General features: G+C 40.5%; 1 protein-coding gene across 5 annotated transcripts in view; it reads right to left on the bottom strand.

Moving 5' to 3' along the window:
- Nucleotides 1-20,873, bottom strand: part of RNASEH2B (ribonuclease H2 subunit B) — a 38,929-nt gene extending 18,056 nt beyond the window's left edge. For 4 of the 5 annotated variants that reach the window (XR_003989998.1, XM_030476077.1, XM_030476079.1 and 1 more), the window contains exons 1-5: nucleotides 20,729-20,873; nucleotides 8,427-8,498; nucleotides 5,394-5,501; nucleotides 3,089-3,165; nucleotides 301-421 (exon numbers count right to left, since the gene is read on the bottom strand). Coding sequence is in view for 4 of the 5 variants with exons in the window: in XM_030476077.1 (XP_030331937.1) it covers nucleotides 301-421; nucleotides 3,089-3,165; nucleotides 5,394-5,501; nucleotides 8,427-8,498; nucleotides 20,729-20,792 (442 nt within the window). In the remaining variant the exon portion in view is untranslated. Of the gene's footprint in view, nucleotides 1-300; nucleotides 422-1,477; nucleotides 2,124-3,088; nucleotides 3,166-5,393; nucleotides 5,502-8,426; nucleotides 8,499-20,728 lie in introns of those variants that run through there. The other variant, XM_030476080.1, reaches the window with a different exon arrangement.
- Between the last annotated feature and the right edge of the window lie 2,845 nt (nucleotides 20,874-23,718).

Genomic DNA, 23,718 nt, shown 5'->3' with positions numbered 1-23,718 from the left:
TGTCAAGAAGAGAACTCTGATCAGTTTATCATTTTTATGACATGAATTGCACAAGTATTGTGCAACAAGACTGCACAAGTATTTTAGCTACAGCAGATAATCTAAGATCCATACATTACTATTCACGATACTGCAATGACAATTTCTAAGTCTAAACGTCTGTTTTAAAGTAGAGCTGCATTCAGCACTTTGGGTGTTTGGTAAAGCAAAACCCAGTATTTAAATCTATCTTGTAATGAAGTGACACTAACAAAACCAGCCTTTTTTTTTTTTTTAATTTGCCCCAGCCCCCTTTTTCACCTTTTACTTCTGTTATATGGTGTATGTACTGTTTAACATCTGCACACTTCAGCAGCAACGGGCAGTTAGGATAGTCTGAGTCTAGCACAACTTGATCGAGTGGCTGAAACTTTCCTTGTTGCTGAAAATACATCAAAGGAATTATAAAGCATTATTATAATGTTAAAACACATATACACACTACACTTATATAGAAATACATATGCATGCAATGGCCATAGCTTTAAAAAAAAGAAGGATTTAAAGACGATTGTATTTTGAATGATAACACATGACACAGTCACAAACTGATTACAAAGCAAGCTATAAATATTTATTTCAAAGCAGTAAATACCTGCAAAATGCTGAACTCTTCAATTACTGCACTTAAAAGACCAAATTTAAAACAACATGGGGAGAAACTAATGTGAAGTACAGTGAGATTTTTTGGAAGACGACAGAAGACACAGTAGTCAGCGTGTGCCAATAGTATTTTAGACCAAAACCTGCTGGATTAAATCCAGTGTCATAGCTTCCATTCAAATTTTGCTTTTCCTTCCATAAAGATAATTCTCAAAGGAGCAGGGCAGCTTCTGGAACACACTGTTAACCTTTCACCTCTGCAAAGTCAATTCCAGTTTGGCCAGAGTATGTATATAAAGTGATTTTGGCACAACTTAAATAGCCCCACACATGACAGAATCATCAAACAAATTTTGCTGTTGCCAAACAATGCATAATCATTCAGCACCATTTGGCACAACTGGCAACCTTCCCTTTGGAAAGATCCTTTAGTGCATCAGTACAAGGACTTAGTAAGCTCTCCATCCTTAGAGAGTGCACGGTCTCAGGATCCAAAGCTGAAGTCATTCTACTGGTCAGCATGAAAAAAACCCACTTGGGTATACTGCTTTCACTATTAATTAATCCTCTTGCTAGACAGTCAGAGGCTTAATAAAAGTAACCATCCATTGTTAAATCACAACAAAAACAAGCAAAAACCCCCAACCAACCATCAAAAAACCAACCAAACAAAAACCAAACCAAACCAAAATCAAAAACCAAAACCCAAAACACAACAGAAAGTATTTTAAGGTTTTTTCTCCCCAAAAAAAAAAGGCACAATAACAATGGCAAAAAGAATATTGTAAGATGCAGAAATAAAGCTGGAATAGACTGTTTCCTATAGATAACTTACCTGCACAAACCTGTTTGTGTCCCAAAACAAGACAGCCACATTTACACTGTGCAGTAGAAGAGATACTAAGCCAAGAAAGCCTGCTGGATAGGAGACGGCTCTGCTCAGAAGACACATTAAGCAACCCTTCACCACACTATCAAAACCAACGAATGGTGCAAACGATGATCCTAACATACCCAGTGGGTACTTCGACACCCATTAGTTCAAGCCAAGTGACTGTGCTGCATTCAAGCTGGCCTTGCATGAAGTATCTGGAACACAATCCTCAAGACTTCCCTTTACTAAAGAATAGGCTAACTTAGGCAGGGCACTGCAGGAATGCATTTGCCCTGATTTAGGACCCAGAACAGCTCTATGGCATTTATCTGGCACCATGCTTGGCCTAGAAAACCAGAAACCTAGAAAACAATGTACCAAGAAAGCAAAGGGCGGTACATGATGCTTCCCAGGCAGGGAAATAGCAGCAGTAGTTGTCTTTTATTCAGGCTACCTCAACACTCTACCACGTAGACAGAGGAGATTTACTGTGTCCCTAATTTAGGTTTGGTATAAAGCTTTCAAAGGGATGCTGAATTTGAAGAGAGCAGAGTGCCTAGAGAATGAGCTGAACTATTCCTCGTGCAATTACTTCTGCTGGGCCATCCTGAAGCAGGAACAGACCACAGAAATGCAGAATATATTTGCACATCCTATACCATAAATAATGTAAAAATAATGACAGAACAATAGATTATTACAAATGTGTACTAGGGCTTTATTTCTTCACCATATAAAAATTTTCTCCTGCATTCTCCACTCACAATCTAAAGCACAAAACAACAAACAACCTCATAGGAAATGCTGTTAGAGCAAAAAGCTCTTAGGACGCATAAAGTGAATTTATTGCCTCTATGAAAAAGAAAAAAACAAAAACACCAAGGATCAACATTTACATTTTATTTTACGCCCTTTTTACTACTGGCAGATTATAAGCAATAAATCAATAACTTTGCCTATGCCTTTCAATACACTTCAGAAATTTAAGTAGGTTTTGACATACCCATGATAAATCCAATTAAACCATTTATTAATTATACAACTTTCGGACACTTGATCATCCTGTTGCTGATACAGCATCTCTACAAATACTGCTTCTAAGAAGGCAGTGTTTCCTTTTAAGTTCAAACTGCCACAGAAACGTTTCTTTTTTTCCATAGCATCCAAATTCTTCGTTCTTTTTCCCTTCTTTCCCAAAATGACTCATCTACTGATGTCTAAGAAAGGGCACTGGTTTGTTTTACTCTGATGACATCTCACAATTTAAAATTCAATAGTTCTGGGACAGGCTCTCACAAAAGGACAAAAGAGATTCTCTGTTTCTCTTAAAAAGGAGGTGATTAGAGTTTGCTGAGATTGCAAGCTGACTCCTAGAATATACTTTACTGACAAAAAACAATCTCGTGCAAACAAAAAAAAATTCTAGGGTGGCTATCTCTGCTTTAAATGGAAATTAAATTTCCACTATTATGGAAGCGTCTCTTTGTAAAATTAACATAACTTCTGCAGAAAATGAAGACAGAAATAACGTTTTCTCCTAAGAATACCAGTGAAAAAATAAAGCAGGCTTACCTCCTTGTCTGCCTTTATGAGGTAGTAAAGCAGCAGAAATAAGGGGTCCATCGGTGTTACAAACAGCAGGCGCCCATCTAAGTGACAGATATGTAAAAGTAAGCTTAGTACCAAGAGACTTAATATATTAACTTTTTTTTTAAATGTTTTTCAGGAGTGTGGACAAGAAGAGGAGATCTTGTTGGGTTTTTTTAGTATTCCAATATTTTAATAAATGGGCAGGAAAACAGTATTTGTGATTTTATACTAAAAATACAAAGAGAACTCACTTCTCAACCCTGCCAAACCAAAGCATAAGCTCCACTGCAGGTCTGCTGGTTTCAAGCACTCTTAGTTTTGCCTTTTTCTAGACTATATTAAAACCAGCAAAATTGAAGCTGCCCTCTATTGGCAGATTTGGGTGTAACAGAAACTTGTTTTTAGATACCAGATATATCCAGTATACTCCACCTCAAACACCGGGCAAGGCAACACTGTGCTGGCTGAAAAGGTAGGGAGGGCAAGAAAGAATTTCAAGAGCTAGTTAAGTTAGATATGCCTCTCGTCTGTATGGGGTGAATCTGTATGCAGTCTCCTAACAGAACAAAATAAATAAATCAGAAAATATGGCTCAGTATGCTGTATTCAAAGTTACACACAAAGGAAGAACTTGGTCTCCCATTGAAACAGACACCTCGGCCCATCTGGACGTCATTGTAGGACAATGTCTTAGTCAGGCTTTTTATATTATTGTAGATAATTGGAAACAATGTAACATCAAGGAAATTCACTAATAATACCAAATAATTGATGACAATTTGACATTAATTAGCAAACCAAAAGCAAGTAAATGTAATTTTTATTTTGTTTTAAATCACATGATTAAGATAATTAAAGAAAAGTAATCCTGTTGCAATAGCCCTAAAGCTAACAAAAGGTGGGGTGGGAAGAACGTGGTCTGGATAAAGCTAACACCTGCACTGCTAAAATGATGCATTGCATGAGGCAAAGCAAGCATGAGGCAAAGCAAGCATCAGGACTACTTACAGAAACACCAGCCACTTTCTCAAAGCTTTCATTTAAATGTTTTCCACTGTTCCTCTAGGAGGAGGTATTTTTATTTGTTCTAAAGAGTTCAGACTCACTACAGGTGTACAAAGACCTCTGCACATAACAAGATAATTTGCTTTAACTGCAAACAGGTTTTGTGCAGTTCTTCCCCTAATTGTTTCAGAGATGCAGCAGCCTAACATTCAGGAACAATTTCCCCCTCCCCCTCCCTGTATCTTTTAAAGAAAACTGAGGTGATGATTCCTTAAGGCAACTGCTTCCCAAGGGCCAAAACAGAGGTTAGAAAGGGAGGGGGAGAATACAATGTGGACATAATTGGGAGCAGGGAGCAGACCCAGTCTTTTGGCTCACCCCCAGATGGAGCAAGGAAAAGCTCACAGACATGCCGCTTGCATTGCTATATGCGCCTGCAGAGGATGCTTAAAAGTTAACACACGCTTTGGGATATTATCGTTAAAGAAGGCATATGTCTGGTGGGGTTGCTTTTATTTATTACTATAAATGGTTCTAGTTAAAAAGGATAAAATAAATATACTTTCATCTCCTGAACTGATATTTATTGCTTGGTCTATGGACATTCTGGCAGGGAAACACTACTGCAATGACATCCTTACCAATAAAGGATTGTTAAAGCTGTCACAAACAGTTACACAAGTTTCCTCCTCATTTTCAGAAAGGCAAGCTAGGATCAGAGAATGACTAGGACGTTATAGAAGAGCTTACTTCAGACCAAACACCAAAATGGCACTTTCAAACAGCAGACCTATCTTGAGATACCAGCACTCACACAGGGGACTACAGAGGTAATTAAAAGAAAGCAAGACCATACATTCCAATGCTTGGAGCTCTAACACACCACTCAGCTTAGAGCTAAGGCCTTCCAGCCCTTTTTCCCATCCTGTAGGATAACACATATTTTACTTACACCAAGGACTTTCTGGTGTGATTGACAAGGCAAGCTAAGTATTTTATGGCACTTCAGTTTAAATATAATTGAATGACCTCCTCCCCGCCCCAAAGACAAATGAACATCTGTCTAATTGAGGCTGCCAAAGACAGCCTTTTAAAGAGAGACCACAAAGCCCCCAGCCCTGGTTAAATCCAGATGGCAAATGAGTGTGTCAGAAGGTGGGGATGTGATGCAGCACGCCCCAAACAACTAGGAAAAACACCTGTAAATTTACTAGAAGAGAGAGGGAAGGCCTGCGTATGAACATTAGTTACAGTTGAGAGAAGGATACATTATATTACTCACCTTGTTGAACAGTCTGACCTATAAACCAGGAACGATTTTCCTCATGAAAAGCTTTTACTTCAAACAGCTGCTGTGCACCACTATTGAATAAGTAAAGGGTTGCTTCCCCTGTTGAAAAGAAATCTGGTTTGTGTTTGTAAGCTTTCACAAAAATCAAAAGAATACCCAATATGTCTGAAGAATGTGCCTTATATACATACAGACACACAAACATACACACATTCTACATAAACTCACTACAAAGAAAGCTCAGACAAAGAAAACTATTATATACAGATGTTCATTTACCAACTTTATAAACCAAACTGAATTTGAATCAATAAATAAAATGTGTGAATAGTTCATCTTACAACACAAAGCCTTTGATCCAAACTCAAATCAAAATCACTCAAGAAATCAGCTTTTGTCTCTGTACTGAAGGGGGAAGGTGGAAAACAAGAAAATACTCACTCCTTCCATTATGTTTGTCTTCAAGATATCAGACTCTGGGTTAGCGGAACAAAAGTCTCAAACATTAAAGTGACAATTTGAAATTTATTTTTTTGTGTGCATCAAAATGGATTGCAAATGGCTCAGTATGGGTAGACAAATAAGGTGAACAAGGAAGCTAAAAAGTTGCTTCAAAATGCCCATCAGAATGTTGATAGTTTGGAAAGCGAAGCTTTATTTTAGGCCATGCTATAGCACAGCTCTGTCATTTCACATTAGTTCTGGGTTATAATAAAAGGGTGACAAATATGTTGTGAATAGGATTGTATTTTCCATATCTAAACCAGAAAGCTGCCAGAACTACAGAAGAGGCCACTGAAATTTGGTCGGCTGAGTCTGCAGCTGGACTGGTCCTGTCTTGGTTACCAATCCATCTTCAAGAACAACAACAACATGCCAGTCCTGCTCAAAACACATAAATTGCAAAGCTGCACTGACTTGCTGGCTCTAAAAAGTCCCAGTGTAAGCCCTGCAAGCGGACGCCAGCACTGCTCTTCTCAGTCTGCAGAGATCCCTAAGGGTGGAAGGATATCAGCTAAATTGGGCAAACACATTTCTTCCCCAAAATGACTGATGCTGCTTTTTCCCCCCCTTTATCCAAAAGACTGACCAGATGTTTAACCTCCCCTAAGAAGATAGTTTCAGTTCTCTTATAATTTTTCTTCTGGGGAGGAGAGAAGTGAAAACTAGATAAGAGGGGGAGCAGAGATTTCAATCATTACCACGTGCTTCTCAACAAGGGTCTACACCATAGTTTGATCAGTACCAGACATCAAACTATTCACAGAAGTGCTTACTGAACAACTTAAGACTCCTACCAGTGAGCACGCTAGCCAAATGCAGTGGTGAGCTACAAAATTTTGGGAAAGAGACTAATATTGCCTAACTCTAGCTTCTTAATTTACTTTCTTTTGTTAAAAGGACAGTCACCACAGGTTCCCAGCAGTGTCATCAGAGAGAAACTCTAGGGGATGAAGAGAGAACCTAGGCAGCTTTGCTCGCAACTTTACTATTTCAGTGAGTTGCCTAAGTTTTGTGGTACAGTTATTTCCCTTCTCTTAGTTCAGCACTTTTAAAAATGTATCTTGTGGTACTTCTGAACTACATGCTAAACCCTAGTTTATAGTGTTTGTAAGGGATAGAAATTCTGTGCTTTTTATCTGTCTACAAAAAGGACCATGCATACTTTTATTTAGTAAAGCGGTTCACATGAATTCTACTGTGCTGAGTCCTTCAGTGCGTATTTATACAATATCTGGCATCAACAATTCATCTGTGAGACCCAAATGTAAGGAAAATACATTAATAGGGTGTTCTCAGTCCTTCCATTTTCAGACCCTATACTTATAATGGGCTACATAACTGAAAGTTTTTGCAGGTCTATAAATAAGCTCCTGTAAATTCTAAAAGAACACACCCAGACAATTATACTTCAGGTTTTCCCCAGAAACTTTTCCCAAGATCTCCAATTCCACAAGGTAAATAGCTCTCTTCTTCCACAGAGAAAAGCAAATTAATATCCATGCTTTTAAAAACATAACAGATTAGACAGCCAATATAATACAGCAGGTGGAAAATATCTGTGGCTATATATTCCCACTGCAAATCTGAGCATTCAAAAAGCAGGTATCATGATGAATAACTGAGTTCACATTTTATATCTATTGTTCTTAATTATTTTCCTCTTTCAAGTAGCAGTTACTATGTTGAAACATTAAAATGTACCTGAAGACTTTAGTTAAACATATATAAATAGAAGCAGTTAATTTCAAAACAAAACCATACAACTGAAGTCTACAGAAAACAAATGAGCTTATGAAAAGGAAAAAAATCAAACAGCACGAAATGTGTTTTTCAAACAAAATATTTTAACCCTAACAAAGGCTTACTGCAAGTTTCTGCTGCAATGTCTCGTACTCCAATTATTACATTACTCAGTAATAACGAATCCTTGACAAAAAGAACAATTTGGCTAGCAGAAAGTAGCTGAGGGATGGTAGTGTCATTATATTGTCTGCATTTGCTGGTCTTTCCAATGTATTTTGAACTCAAAGTGTCTCATTGTCTATTAACAAGAGAAGAGACGCCACCACTTGGACCACGGCAAGAAGAAAATGCAATTTTAAAATGAAAAGACTCAAAAAGCTTGGTAAGTATAACTGAATCAGATCTTGTAACTCTGACTATTTATTTTATAGCATAAGATGAATGCTATGAAGCCTAAATTTGGATTAAAAAAAAGCCCACGCTCAACACCCAACACTGTAAGCTCCCCAAAACTAATGCACTTAAAAACAGAACTTGCATTACACCTCTTTTTTGTGCTGCCAATATCCTTGACGAATAAACAGTTCAACCAATTGAAATCATAAAAGAAATCCTAAATGTTTGCACAGCATTAACTATCTGGCATCGCCAGCAGTATTTTTGGCGTGTAAGACTTATACTATCATCATTATTTCAGCTTGCAAAATATGAATCTTTTGATGGTGGAGGGCATCAACCAGAACATTAACAGGCTCACGTCACAATTGCAAAACTTGCCTGTGCTTGGATTACGCAGCTTTGTAAACAAAGGTTCGCTGTCAGGTGACTCAGGAAAGTCAGTAGCAGCCTCTGTAGGGGGAGAGGAAAAAGTTATGAACTTGTAAATGAAGAAGTATTTCACGTTCTGCCATGCTTCTCCAAGGCATTCAGAATCAACTGAACTGACATTTTTTGAAAACTCACATATTTTCTGCCTGAAAGTTATATGCTTCAGCCCAAATTCATCCTACCTGATCAAGACACCTAAATTATGATTCCAGACTTCCTGGCACTCTCTATCTGCCACAGGAAAGATATGCACCTGGGGATGATTTAGATTTTGAAAACCATTTCCCCCTAGAGAGGCTCAGGCAAGAGAGGCCCTAAGTATGACATCTCAGTTAAGTGAGATGAACTGATATGTTGGCCTGTTTAATTACAAAGACAATGGGAATGCTTTGGTAAGTTAGGCCAAGCACAGCATGGACACTAAAAAGTTAAAAGAGGAAAAGGTAAAATATTCACAGGAAGAAACAGTGGTCCTCTAAAGCTTTCAAGAAGTCAAATTATGCAGGAATACGGGGCAGGAATTGTCTGAGTGGTTGTTACTTCTGTGAAAAATATTAACACTTGTTTATCTATTATGTATAATCTTGAAAAATAAAGACTGTATTTAATTCCCTCCAGAGGAAAAAGAAGCTGAGAGAATACAGCACCTCTGGCTTAAGCCTCTGACAGCTGTTCTCTTTTCTGTGTCTTTAAGCAAAAAAAAAAAAAAAAAGACAAAAAGCAGAACCACGAAGTACTATTTCCCTGTGAAAATAAATTAAAAAAAAAAAAAAAAAGAAAGGAAACAGCTCCCACAAGGATGCTGATTCAAGTCTGAGAAAACATCTATAAGGATCCCCAATTAATTATATTCTGTCCAAGTTCTCTTTTAGGGGAAGTTTAACTTATATTTATGAAAACAACTTCCCACATCTGAATGAAGAGCAACATGACAGCATCATCTTTCTTAGCTTGCATGCTGCCAGTTCTGTCCCAATTCCTTTCATATAGGCATTTATCAGAGCGAGGAAAATTACTAAAGCATTCCACATACATAACCAGTACCCAGACCCCAGAGAACGGACTGACAGAGATCAGACTGATATCTGCTGCTGAGGAAAGCAGAGAGAGGCGGCCGAGGCGAGCTGCACACCTATCCTTCACCTTTCAATAGCATCCAGGAGGTTTGTGGAAAGGGAGATAGCACAGTTCTTTTCTGTGGAAAACAGGGAAGCAGGAACCTCAAATACACCAAAAATAGGTGTCCTTCACTCTGGCTGAAAGCCTTTCCCTAACACATCTGGAAAGGACAGGTGGACTTCTCACAGGCTGTTCGCTGGCACCTCGGTGGGAAAAGAAAGAAAAGCCCTAAATAACCCTCATCTTTCACATCCACTCCTGGTTATTCAGTTGTGCCACAAACAGAAATTGCCCAGATAAAGACATAAGCAGGGCTTAAAAAACAAGTGTGTTTTGTGATAAAGTGTTGGAGGATAATAGTTCTCAGAGAGATCTGGAGAATTTACAGTCATTTTCTTCCCCTGAATTTTTAGCTGAGTCTTCAGGTGGCTTGAAAAAGTGCTTTAAAAAGTTTCAATATAAGTTGAGGGGTTTTAATGGAAAAAGTCCGTACTTGCTAACCAGACTTGCTTCATATGCTGATACATAAACACACACGGTTGTCAAGCTACATTTGCCCTGGCAAAGGCGAACTTCAAATTTCTAGAGCTGTGTATATTTCAATTCTTGACCACAGTTTAACATTAGTTTATTTTTTGTTACTTTTTAAAACACTACAGTGATTAATGACAGTGAAAGAAACACACTGCATGTGTTTACTTTGATGTGTTTCACATGAACATGTTAAAATATACACACTAAATGTGAGTTTCAAAATCTAAAACAAAAAGCAAAACAAAAAAAACCCAAAGGAACTTATAGCGTTCACTTGCTCTGCTTTCTTCATGCATAGATTTATGAACACTGGGAATGAGTCCAGCTGAGCCCTAAGTTGCATCTTGTATAACGCGAACAATTAAGTAGACCATCCTTCCTAATGTAGATGTTTTTAATGAAGTTCACATCTTTATTTAGCTGATCTGTTCTTTTCCTAATTTTCTAGTAACACACTGGATTTATCCATCCAAACTGAGCCTGGGAGGCACCTGTACACAAGGGAGCACTTCGTAACAAACCCAAGGGATACAGTGTCCCATCTCTTCCTCATCAATCCTCTGCCTTGCCAGCCCAGACCATGGCACTCCAGCAATAAGGCCTGCCCCATACTAGCCCAGGCTCAGTACCCTCTGCTCTGCTCCTCCGTATATGCAGCCTGGCCCTGCAGCAGCCTTGGCTCAGCCAGTAGCTCTTCCCCACGTGAAGGGGAGCACAGCTCTGCCCATTTAGTTCTTTGGTCCTCCCCAAGCTCCATCGGGTTCATCACTGCAGAGGGCAGTAGTGACCATACCTTAATGAACAGTCTGAGTTGCAGCCTTCAGGCCCAGTATCGCCTGCTGACAGGATCATAGTATACGTCACATTCTCCACACACCCACCACAAAAGGCAGTTTACCAGAAGGGGCACACACACAAGAAGCAGACAAAGGCAAAAGTGGTCTCTTCGAGTTTCTTTCACCTTCAGTTTCCTCAAAATATAGGCAATACCTCTCTACATTTCCAGGAGCATCTGAAGTACATTTTTGTTACAGATTGGCTCTACTAGATGTCAAGTTGGCAGATAAAGAGAGGCAACTGGGAGAATGCCTGCTTGAAAACTGGATATAATATTAACATGGCCTTAAGGGCAAAGAAGGCCCTATTTATCTGAATTTAAACACTTCATGACTAGGAAAAAGCTGCACAAGGGATTTTTGAAGTTAGGTGTCCAAACCTAACTTGCGTGTGCTCTGGCCTTTAGCCAGGAAAGGTAACTGGATTTCTTTAATATCATTACATTTATCAGTTCTTGCATTTGGGCAAGGATCTCTCATAGCTAAGTAAATATGGACTTCTTAAAAAGCAGTACTGTAGCAGTTTTCTAGCAAAACTAAGAGTTAAACTACCAAATGTCTTGCAGCTTACAGCTGCAGGTTACACACAGCAAGTACAGGTCAGCTTACTAACAGATGTGCTAGTACAGTATGCTATTATCCTAGGAAAACATTCACTACAAGGACACAGAAACTGACACAGGGATACAGAGAGGCTCAATTAATTCTGTCCCACGGAGGCATCTCAATTTGCAAGCCACTCTCTAAACTGCCAGGGAAGACAGTTGACAGGCACATCCAGGGGGCAGCTGAACCCACCTAAATCCTAAACCCACCTGTACCATCCCCTGCAAGTACATGCCTCTATCTCCATTGAACTTACACACACCTCCAGCAAGACAGAATGAATCCAGATATAGCACGACTACAGCTATACCAGAGGAGGAAGTTCTGAGGACAATTAAATGCCAACACTGGGCTAATAAGTATATCTACTTCGCTTCAGTGAAAGTCTACTGTTCATTTACTATTAACCAAATCACACAAAGTCTATCTGAAAATGTAGGTGATACATCCATCAGTTGTATTGGACTCTACAGACAGAACCTCAGAAACCTGAAGCTGAGCGAAAGAGAGTGTAAAAGCTTAAACAAAGCTTTCCATTACAGAAAAGGAGAAAAGCCTATCGTATTTCGTGGAGGTCAGACATACAACCAGGCAAATTCTATAAAATATATAAACAGAACAAAGTGAAAATGAACCAGCTGTCAAAGGATTTCTGGCAATAATTTCTTCCACAATGGACAGATATGAGGCACTAATGAATCTGGCTATTAAAAAAAAATGTTAGCTGGTACAGCAACATGAATAAATTGGGAAAGAACATAAAACTCCCACTAAGATCTATGAAACTGTTATGGATGATGCAAAGACTATTCACGTGTTTTGGTTTTTTGGTGAGGTTTTTTGGGGGGGGTTGGTTTGGGTTTTTTTAATTGCTTATAGAATACTATATGTAGCAGACTAATATCAAGTTATATGGAATTCCCATGAAAAAAGCTGCCAGCCAAGCAAGCAAAAAGGCTGTAAATATCTGTCAATTGCGTAAGAGGAAAAAACCCTCTGAGAGCACAAATTTCCCTACTACCATTGCCCTGCAAGAAACAGGATTATTTAAAAGTCTGGAAATATAAAGTTAAGATTTCATTTAAAAACAGATATTAAACCATACGTCACCTACACAAGTCTTTTCCATTCCCTTCTTAACTTCTAACCATGCATGAAAGGTGTGTCAGATGGAGACATTATGATGAAGCCCATTAAATGGACATTTTATGGAAGATTTTAAACTCTGTAGCCTAAGGGTAAGATATGCTAAATCAAATAATCATTTTATTTAGGTTCTTTTTAGAATCAGTCAACCCTGAAGTAAATGGTTTTAACTCAGTGCCTGTGTCCTCTGCCCTGCAGCGTGCCCTGAAAAAAGCCCAGTGAAAATTAATAAATCCAGTACTTTGTAGCACCCAAACTTTTGAAAACTTTTGTAAGTTAAAAGGTTATTAACTATTAGCATAATGAATGAATTTAGGTATGCACAGACTGAGGGTACTGTTTCATGAATGGCTTCAAATGACAAAGGATCACAGGTCATTGAAAAGCTCTGCCCAGATGTCCCCACCTCTGCTCACCCCGTTGTACATCCCTCCTACCTTCTTTCTGTCAAAACTAGCAACCTCATGGCCACATAGCAAGTCAGCTCAGTTCACTGATCCAGCTGAGAAATAACCAGTCACAAAAAAAAAGTATTAATTTTCACCCAGGTCAGTAAGCTACTCTCACTCACCATATGGTTACATGATCACTGGAACAAAGGGACAGAACCCATGGCAGAAACAGATGGCATAGAATGTAACCTACTCTGTATGTGATGCTGGGGTCTTTGACCAGTGTAAGCTAATTAGAAAACTAGACTGTATGTGACTTTATAGAGGTAAGAAATCAAGAGATGAACCACAAGGCTACATTGTTACTTCTCTGGCTCACAATACTCTCAGGGGGGTACTCAGGCACGCATCTCGATTTATCTCTGCAAACAGCCTCTTTTGCAGATGCTTATACATAAGGTATGGCTTTGCACTTGCACACACTTAATTTTTGGAAACACCTTCTTAATTGTTACTCAGTTACGTTAACTTGATGTTACCTGACTACCTTACCCTTTCCTTGACCATACATATTACTAGCTTCAGTAAGAGGACTTTTGCCACACTTGTTGTAAAAGATAGACTTGTTATCAGTTTAGTAATCACAGCATTTAGTATCTGGTACCCTAAGGAAGTAACATTTAACGTGACATAATTTACACCCCTTAAAGTCTTTCTGGCTCCCATTTCACCGGAACATCCTATGATAAAACATAATGATATGTTAGTGCTAAAAATAACATTGTTTTCTATCTTGAGCAAAACTTCACATGGAAATGCTACTAAATGGTTTAAGAGGTCCTTTGCTCCACTAACTGCTATACAATACAGCTAAATATTACGGCTTCTGCCTGAGAGCATCTTTTGGCTTCCCCTTACGCTGGCACAGTCCACTCCTTAGGCCAAAAAAACATGTTTATGGACTCACTGGCAGCAATGGGCAGTACTAATTCATCTGTTACTGAAATCTCGATGCTAGGCAGAACATGTAGGACTTTGAGCTTAACAAAGGAGAGGTCAATCTTGAGAAGTTCAAGAACAGGTTATCACTTGAAAGGATAAAAACTTCAGACTTCCCTTCTCAATATTTATAGGGTCAACACTGGTGCAGATGTATTACTGCCTGAATCAGCCCTATTCCCATGCGCAGAGAGGCCTAAGTTGGCATAAGTTGGTCTCTTCAAAGCCAGATGGCAGAAAGCAGAAGTAGGAGATGGTGTTACACATTAAAACATCTCTTTTCAGTTATTTTATTTGCTATGCTTCCTTCTGGCTGCTTAGCTTGCCAGTTATATCTGCTTTATACACAGCTGAGCACAGTATGCCTTTTAAGAGATGACATACAAGAAATGGTGCAAATTACCTGCAGGCAAAAGGCTTTGTTCAGGAGATGCAAATGCCAATTTAGGGGGAGGTTAAGTAAAATATGCCCATGGAGTTCTAACTTCTGAAAGAAGCATATTCACATTCACCTTATTAAAAAGATATAAAAACGTGCACATATTTTATACAGTATTTCTAATATTTTAAGTCAGCTATTAAAGAACATATGCATTTGTTTATTGTAAACATTATTTCCAAGTTCTTTAATTTATTCTGGAACTATTAATGTCCAAGTATCCTCCTCAATTTTGACATTCTTACAACTCTGAATCAAGCTCCCTAACAGTCCAGCAGTGCGGTCTCTTTCGTAGCAGATAAACTGAACTGGCTTTTAAATGCTAAATGAAAGCATGTATCAGAGCTTTAAGAGCAAGGTATGAGAATGGAAAGAAAATAAATACAAAACCTGCCTACTTTAGATTTTAAAACAAAATACTTTCATGCATTAGGTATTCCACTGCTTCTTTTGCTATGACATCTTCTCTCAATATGACCCAAAATTTTCAAGGCAAATGCTTCCTCTGTTGTTCCACAGAGACAAAAGTTCCTTAGTCTCATCTGAAAGAATGAAGGATTAATTTAATGTGTGCTGATGCCCTATGGTTTGGCATCACAGTCCATTTATTTCTGCCTCCATCAGACTTTGGCACACATGAGATTTGTTCAAACAACTTGCCAAGTCTAATGCGAAACTGCTCCTTTTATTTTTAAATAATTCCTAAAAATAATAGGATTGTTAATTTCCTTCCCCCCTTGCAATCATTCCAGTGCTATTCATATGGCAGTTCCCATAAAACAATAAAAAAGCTAATCAATTTGCTGTTGAAGAAAACAGCAGACTGAAAATGTATAGTCAACTAAACTTGCCTAGTTCACAAAAATGAAGGTTGAAAATAATTTTCAGCTTGCAGCTAACCTCTACTTCTTTTCCTAATAAAGACAAACTCTGAACAAATTAAATACAGTAGTCTTAACTTTAGGTGTAGAGTGGAACACCAGGCTTAGAAAAGTGTCTTCGATTCCTGACCTCTTTGCTAAAACCAGTGAAGGATATAAATAATTTCAGTTCTGACGTAACACCTATCCCTGAGAAAGTGTACTGAAAAGAGACTGCCCTTCACACCTATCCTGTTAACCAGCTAGTGTCATTTTGGTTGCTATTCGCAAGACCAGCTTGAAGCCATTATGTAAGAATGTGTATTTGTTATACAGAGCCCAGAGAAGATCTGTGTCACACAGAGCAACTTTATCTAAGTATCTGAGGGTCTTCCAGAGCCCTGCCTTTAGAACTCCACAATTAAGTGGGATATTTCTGTCTAGAAAATAATTTCCAGTTCTTTCGATTTTCAGAGAAAATATTTCCATGGGCCCAGCTCACAAAGCAAGTAGACATTTCCTATATGCACATAAAAAAAATAAACCTCATCGTTCAGGTAGCAGGATTTTAAAAAAATGTACATGAATACTCTGCAACAGACAGAATCTCCTCTAGTAAATAACAAAGCACACCATCAGCAACTTTCTAGCTGCGAGATGGACAGGTTTTAATCTTCAGGAGCTACCTCGCTTCCCTTGTACCTGTTCAGTAGCCAGACCAACAGAACAGGAAGCCTGTACAGGAAGCTCTACATCCTTGAGAGTAAAGGGGGCTTGGATACATGGGTAATATAACATTCCTGATTACCCAACTACTACAAGAAATGCAGAAAAGCACAACCTGGAAAATCAGCTGTCCATCAGTGAAGTCCATGTGGGTCCTTCAGGACTTGTTAGCACTTTGGTGTCTCTGTACCATGATCCCTCCAGAACCCCAGATTCAGGAGGTCTTCCTAACCATCAACGTCAACTACCCCGCTCAAAGCAAGTTCAGATCTGGGTTCCCAGCCAAGCTAATAAAATCCCCTGGAACGTGAAGCACAGCACAGAAACACCCAAGTGGGTCTGCACAGAGCCAGCTTGGGTCCATCAGGACTTATTAGTTCAGACACTGTCTGAAAGCAGCTGCACTGCAAAGCTGGTCCTGGAAATAGCAGAGATGTGTTAACATGGCACAGAGCTTGAACTAATAAACTGTTAGTGCTGAGCTGAGTCTGCTCTAGGCCAAATCTGGTGCCTGTATATCCACAGCATAGTTAACTCTGCAACTGGAGAAACTGCCCAAAGAATTGACTCTGTTTTGAGCCCAGCACGCACAGCTCTACTCCTACTCACACATCCAAGTTTTCAGTCCTCATCACCTCCCTGCATATGACCAATCCCTCCATCTACCCTCTTCCTGTTTGTTCATCATTTTCTCTCTTCATTACTCACATTCATTTCTCAACCTTCCTCTATATGTCCATGATAAGGCTTCACAATCCTGCCTCCACGGCAAAAATAAGTATCAGCAGAAACACCATCACAAGAGCTCTCACCACGACAAGGGCAGGCTACCATTCCTAAAGGTAAAAATTGCTACCTCACCTAGACGCTGTTTACCAGCCAGCCCAGATATGACTGTCTGAGGCTCTCCTTTCCTCTTCCTACTTCCCTTGTGTGACTCTCCCATGCCAAACAGCCTGAGTGCTTCAGAGTGGTGAAGGGTGTGGGACAGCAAAGACTATCACCAGGCTGCTGGTAAGAACAGTGAATAAGGAAAGAATGCCACAAGAGAGAATGCAAGGACTGATGGAAATGAAGCACAGGGTGACTAGCCTGCTGACTGAATATCAACCCTGCCTCTCAGCTCAGGTAACTCTGCTCTCCCTTCCCACCTTCACCCACCTCTATAATGATAGAGTTAACCACTTGCAACAGAAAGTGTCAGAGTCTGGACCTCCGGAACAGTTCAAGAGGGCTGAGATAACACCTATCATTCATAAAACAACCACTCCAGCTGCATTACTCCTCTAGCCATAAACATGTCTTCCACAAAGAACAAGGCAGTTCTACCAGACTGAGGAGATTCCTTGTTTCTAAGCTGTTGCCAGAACACTAAAATAAATATAAAAATTAAGAAATCAGAAACGAAATTGAAATTTAACTCCTCTGTCATCACATGTGCTCTAAACAGCAGAGCAGCAATTTATTAACTATGCAATATAACAAAGTGTATAAATGTACACTGAAACATGGAAATGAGTAATAATTTTATAAACTTCAATACTAAATCAGACAAGCATACTCTGCTGACTTTCCATGGCAATTACAAAATGAAATCTGCCTGCTAATTTTTAGCTGCTATGTTTCAGACATCAGTCCCATGTTGTCAGTTGCTAAAGTCCAAAAAAGAAAGAATGTCATCCTTCTCTCGCATGTGCTTTTTATAGTTGTTTCTACATGTCACATAAGCAACAAAACCACGGTCAGAGACTTATGCAAAATCAGTAAAAAACAACATAACAACTAAGGAATCAGAGCAACACACACATCACAGTTCAGAAGACCAGCCATAACTTTGCCTTGTTCTAGGAAGCTACTGTTGAACTCCCAACAGTCTTATCAATTGAAAACTATTGATACTTAAGAAAGCAAGTTGCGGTTCTCATTGTTTTACTTCTATACTTGTAACAGATCTCATTCTTTTTCAGACTAAGATATACCAAGCCTCTTTGTATAACTAGTCACCTATAAGGGCATAGAGTGACAGGACAAGGGGAAATGGCTTTCAGCTGCAAGAGGGTAAATTATAGATTAGCTATTAGGAAAAAATTCTTCACTATGAGGGTGGTGAGACAGTAGAACTGGTTGCCCAAAGAAGCTGTGGATGCTCCATCCCTGAAAGTGTTCCAGGCCAGGTTGGATGGGGCTTTGAGCAACCTGGTCTAGTGGAAGGTGTCCCTGCCCATTCTATGATTCTATGATCTGCATCTATACAGGAACTTTAAAGATATCACACTCAAAGAGAGATGAATGGCGTATATCCAAGTGGAGATGCTATTAGGTTGTGCGGGATGGTACACACTATTAACCTTAAAGGCTGTTCTAGGAGGCAGAGTACGCAGGTGAGTAGTTCAAACAAACCTAAGCTCTTGAAACCAAGACCTTAGAAAGTGCCTTTATTACAAGAAAGGTTTTGGAGCTTCTTGCATACCATTAAAACATACCTTGCTCCTTCCTCCCACTATGCGCAGGGTAACAGCCACATATACATAAATAGGCCATTTACACCTAGAAAATGTTGGTAGACTTATTAACAAATGGTATTAAACTCACATCCAGAACCAGATCCTGCGGTTATTTACACCTGCTATTTTTATGTATGTATGTAGCATAATGCTATGCAGTTTTATGAATATATGGATTACCATATGAATAAAATTTAACATAGTCAAAGAGCATTTTTTGTTATAAATCCAACTGCATCCACCTTCATTCACAAAAGTAATCAGATCTTCCTACTACAAATTCTGTTAAATGGCCAATGAAGAACTTCTGTGATTCGTTCAACAAAGCAAAGCAAAGCAATGCAAAACTTTGAAAGGTGTTAGACGTTAACTTTAAAAAAAAACAAAACTCTTTTCTGAAAAAAGTTAAACCCAAACAAAAATCATTAAATCTATTTCATTCCAGCAGCCCTATTTATACGATTGGCAAGTCTCATCAGCCGTGCAGTTCTGAAATCATCAGCCACAGGCTTTTTTTAAAATCACTACGTGCTCTGAGGTTCTACTAAGGCTTAATAAACTTTCTTACAGGTCTGGAGTACTACATAAATTTTGTGAGAGCTGTCCTGGCATAATTGGTAATACAAACTGTCTGGTTTCATGAAAGTTACAAGCTCTGGCTCCAATCCTGCAAACACTTACTGAAGAATTTAACTTACTGCACAGAACTGACTATTCATGCATAAGTTAAGCGTATTTGTAAATATTTGTACAGTATGGACATCTGTTGGCATAGCCAGTCATTTGATACAAGATTCGGCTTTAAATCCTAGTCTGCAGAGAGTCAATGTTAAAAAAAGGAATTCCTCATGTATAAATTCCTTTCTTAGGCATCAAGCATATCAGAATCCAAAGGGCGGACTGAAAAGTTAAAACCAGAGGAAAGGTGGAATCAGTGAAACCATAACAATTGGTTCTGTTTATCATGTAACTAGAGAAGCCTAGTTTCTTATGGATACATGTCTCAAGATTGAGCTCTTCCCTTGTTTTCAAACTTTGTTGAACTAAGCTCTTGCTATACCTTTCCTTGAGAGGTGCCATATATAACATTTCTCACATCATCACAGACATTTTCACAAAGCTCACAAAATTACTCCAAAGAGCTCCTCTTTTTTATCAGGTTTGGTTGAAATTAACACTCAAATGTTTTGGGTGGGGTAACACAGAGGCACAGTACAAAGATGACCCACAGATACTTGTGCACTTCCTTCAGAAACGAAACTAAAACAAGCACTTATGAAATGCCTCCTGGTGTCTTGGAGCTTGAGCACATCCTCTTTTCACTCATCCTCTTTAACACAAAAAACTTGTGATCTGTGAATTTAAATTTTTAACATGATACAAGGCACAAATAAAGGGGAAAAGGCATCTTCCTATTTATTTAACGCTAAGTGAGGGAAAGTAAGCCTACACCGTGTTTAACGCCTTGTGTATACTGCATCTGCAGAACTGCCATGTGGAGGTCTGCTTCTTTACCCTATAGAGAGGAAGAGCTGATGAGAGCTCCCTCTGGCTTAGACTTACGGTTTCCAAGAAACTTGTTTTCAAGCGCAGGCTTAGGGCATTTAAACCATTTCTTCCCAAAAAAAGTAGGAACGGACAAAGGGGATGGAGGCAAAGTGGGCTACCACAGCAAGGAGATGACAGTGAGGCTCCATCAGGGACCTCAGTGACAAGACCCCTCCTCTGCAGCTCCTGTCCCCGGGGCTCACAACACTGTTTGCAAACCAGGAGCGAGCTGACCTGTGGAAAACCCTAATGGCACACAAAAACAAACCTCAGAGATGCACTGAGGGAAGCAGGGTCCCCAGAAGGGACAAGGCAGGTATACTCTGCAGGGCCTTGTGTAAAGGCTGTGTCTCGAAACGTCCTATACCACACCAGGGCTGGAGGCGGCTGCACAGAGCAGCCCAGAGACCTGCCCCAGCCCTCGGAAAAACGCACCCGCCTCCTGGCCGAGCGACGGCCCAGCCCCGGAGCGAGCACCGCCAAGGTCGGCCAGCGCGGCGTTGCAGCAGAGCCTGTCCCGCCTCGGGGCCGCGCTGGGTTACCTGGTGCAATGAGCACCCATTGGCCAGGGTGCGCGGCCGCGGGACGCTGCTTCGCGCCGTGCATGCTCCGTGCGCCCCGGCCTCCACGCGCGATCGCGCCGCCGCTCCCGCCGCTGCCGCCGCAACATGGCGGCCGGGGCGGGGCCGCACGGGGCGTCGCGGGGAGAGGCGGAAAAAGGCGCCGAACGCTACTGCCCGCCCGGCGGCGGCGCGTCCCACAGCCCCGTGCGTGGCGGTGGACGGCACCACGCCGTGGGCGGGAGAGAGGTGCGGGCGGTAGCAGAGCACTGAGATGCTGGCGATTTGCTGCCGCTTCCCCTGTTCCTTCCCCGCTACCACGTGGAGAGAATGGTACAAGCCACTGCGGGCGGGACAGAGAGTGGCAAAGCCTCTTTTCATCGTCGGGGCTGTTGGGCGTGCGGAGCGGGAGGCGGAGGGCTTGTGGGCGGGTAGCGCCGCGGAGCCGTTTTCCCCCCTCTCGGCCTAGGAGCGGATAGGCAGCGAGGCTGCCTTCACATGCACGTCTTCCCCCTCACCGTGAGGGCTGGCAGGCAAAGACTTCCTTTTAACCCTGACCCATCACAGGCTTGCGGGTGACCGTTTTGCAGTGCTCTGTGGCAGACGCTTGAGTGGCCATAGCTGAGCGGTGCCTGCTGCTGCCCCATCACTGCCAACCCCTGGCAGGAGGCAGCATCTCTGCCGAAAGCTTTGTCTAGAGCGGGGTGCGGCTTCTACTAGGTGTCATGAGTTTGGACCTAAGGACTGAAATGCAGGGCCACAGAGGTCGTTAATGGATTTCAAACATCAGATGCGAGGGAGGACCAAAAGCTGGGGCTATTAAGCCTGCAGAAGACTCGGGGGATCTTAATCCGTGTACATAAATACCTCATAGGGGGACTAAAGAGGATGGAGCCACACTCATAGTGTTTGGCCTAGATGATCTCAGAATCTCTATCAGTGAAGATGTTAAAAACCTGACAGGACATCGCCCTGACCACCTCCTATAGCTGGTGCAGCCCTGAGCAGGGACCTGGACTGGACTCTCCCCAGGGGTGCCTGCCAGCCTCTGCTGTCCTGTGGAACTTCATCCTCCAAGGCTGGGCGTGGGCAGTCCTCTCGACACTCATCCTCCCTGGTGTGTATAATATAATCCTGCTGAATAGGTTCTATATCTCCAGATCACGCCAGAAAGCCATAGTCACAAAATACGCATATTTTCATACATGTGTGCATATGTACATACACTTGGTTTTATCAGCAGAAGAATGGGTTGATGGCCACTGTCCTGGAGATTTAGGAGGCAAATATTAGATGTTATCAAGAGTATTAAAGTGTATCTGTCAATTTTAAGTCTCAGAGATATGAAACAAATATTAAAAACATACTAACATCCATTCCCTAAACCAGAGCAGAACTAACCAAGGCCAACATATGCAAAACAGCTGAGTTGATCTAAGGCTGAAAGAAATAATTTCCTGAAGTTTGAGCATATACATTCATAACTGAGATTACATTAATCTAAATTTGTTTTAATTTTCCTGATTTTTTACCCTGCTTGAAGTGGGGCAAGATCCAAGTGCCAAAGACCACACCTCACCATGTGTTTTGAAGAAATCCCTGCTGAAATCACTTGCTTTCAAAGTGATTGCAGTTTGCCATAGCATATGCCTGGGTTGCAATATTCACTGATGGGTCTTGTAAAACCCTTCTTAGTACTTTTGTTAGCAAAGAAAGAAAGAGACTCCCGGCTGTTCCACTGTAATTGTACAAGAGCACTGGAGGAGCAGAACAGAGCTAGTTGCTGTTGAAACTTTCCTAGAAGGAAAGCCTTCCACATGCAGAAAAAGTTTTCCATAAATAACAACATTGGTTTGGCCTCCAGTTCTGAAAATGACGATGACACACAGGCTGTTGTACACCACTGAGCTTAACAAAGCTCTGGAAAAGCTGGGAATCCAACTGTGCAAGCCTCCAGGTACAGTGTGTGTCAGGGTCAAGTCTAGAGGCAAAACCTGCAGTTGTTCCAGACATCCGTTTCCTCCCTGACTGTGGTGAGTGATGGAAATGTTACAGCAAACATTGCTGTACAGATACAAAACTGACTTATTAAGCTCACATTTTTCAAAGCACCAATCTGTCCTTGTTTAGGCACCTGGTAAACAAGCTAATTTTCAGAAGTACCAAGTACTCCTAACATCAGTTGAACTGAATGGACTTTCCAGCTGTTCATTTCTTTTAGTTTATGAGCATCTCCCCCAATCTCTAGATGCATATTGGCCCTGGGATCTATAATGTCCCTTTCCAGGGACATTCTCAAACAGAAATTCTCAAATGGGCCCAAATAAGGATTTAGAATTACATCAGTTTTGGAATAAAATTAATGTAGTAATTTATACATATTAAATATTTAAAGCTTTCTGTTGTTACTCATGCACGTTTGAGATATACTATCTGTCTTTATAAACAGAGGATATACTATATCATTATAAACAGAAGATATACTAATTAGGGATTTCTGTCAGGAGCTGATGATACTAAAATCTTATTTGCTTAAGAATTAAATACTTTCCTTTCAGGCTTGCCAACACTTTTAAACCTTAGTGATATCTCCCAGAAGGAAAATGCTGATGTTTAAAACACTAGACTGATCTGAACTGCTGTGGTGATATCATTGTAAATACTCAAATCTTAATTTTACACACATGGGTATTCTCATTTGGGTCCATATGACTCATCTCATCCAGAAAGCTAAATGCATGCAGTATGGGACTGCATCCTATCTGAGGACAATCAGTCTACACATTTCAGAGCCATGTGATGTGCATTCAGACTTCACCTGCATGCTGTCCATTCATTCATTTCTTCTGGGGCTGCTTCTCATAATCCAAATGGCTGTGCAAATGCAAGCATCCTTTTTTGCCAAGCAAAAATTACTGGCTTTCTGCTGCCAAAGAAACGGTACCTTTGTCCACCTTCAGCTGTGGAATTTA

This window comes from Strigops habroptila, chromosome 2 (assembly GCF_004027225.2).
Source record: "Strigops habroptila isolate Jane chromosome 2, bStrHab1.2.pri, whole genome shotgun sequence".
Classification (NCBI taxonomy): domain Eukaryota; kingdom Metazoa; phylum Chordata; class Aves; order Psittaciformes; family Psittacidae; genus Strigops; species Strigops habroptila.
This window is presented reverse-complemented; position numbering and strand designations above follow the sequence as displayed.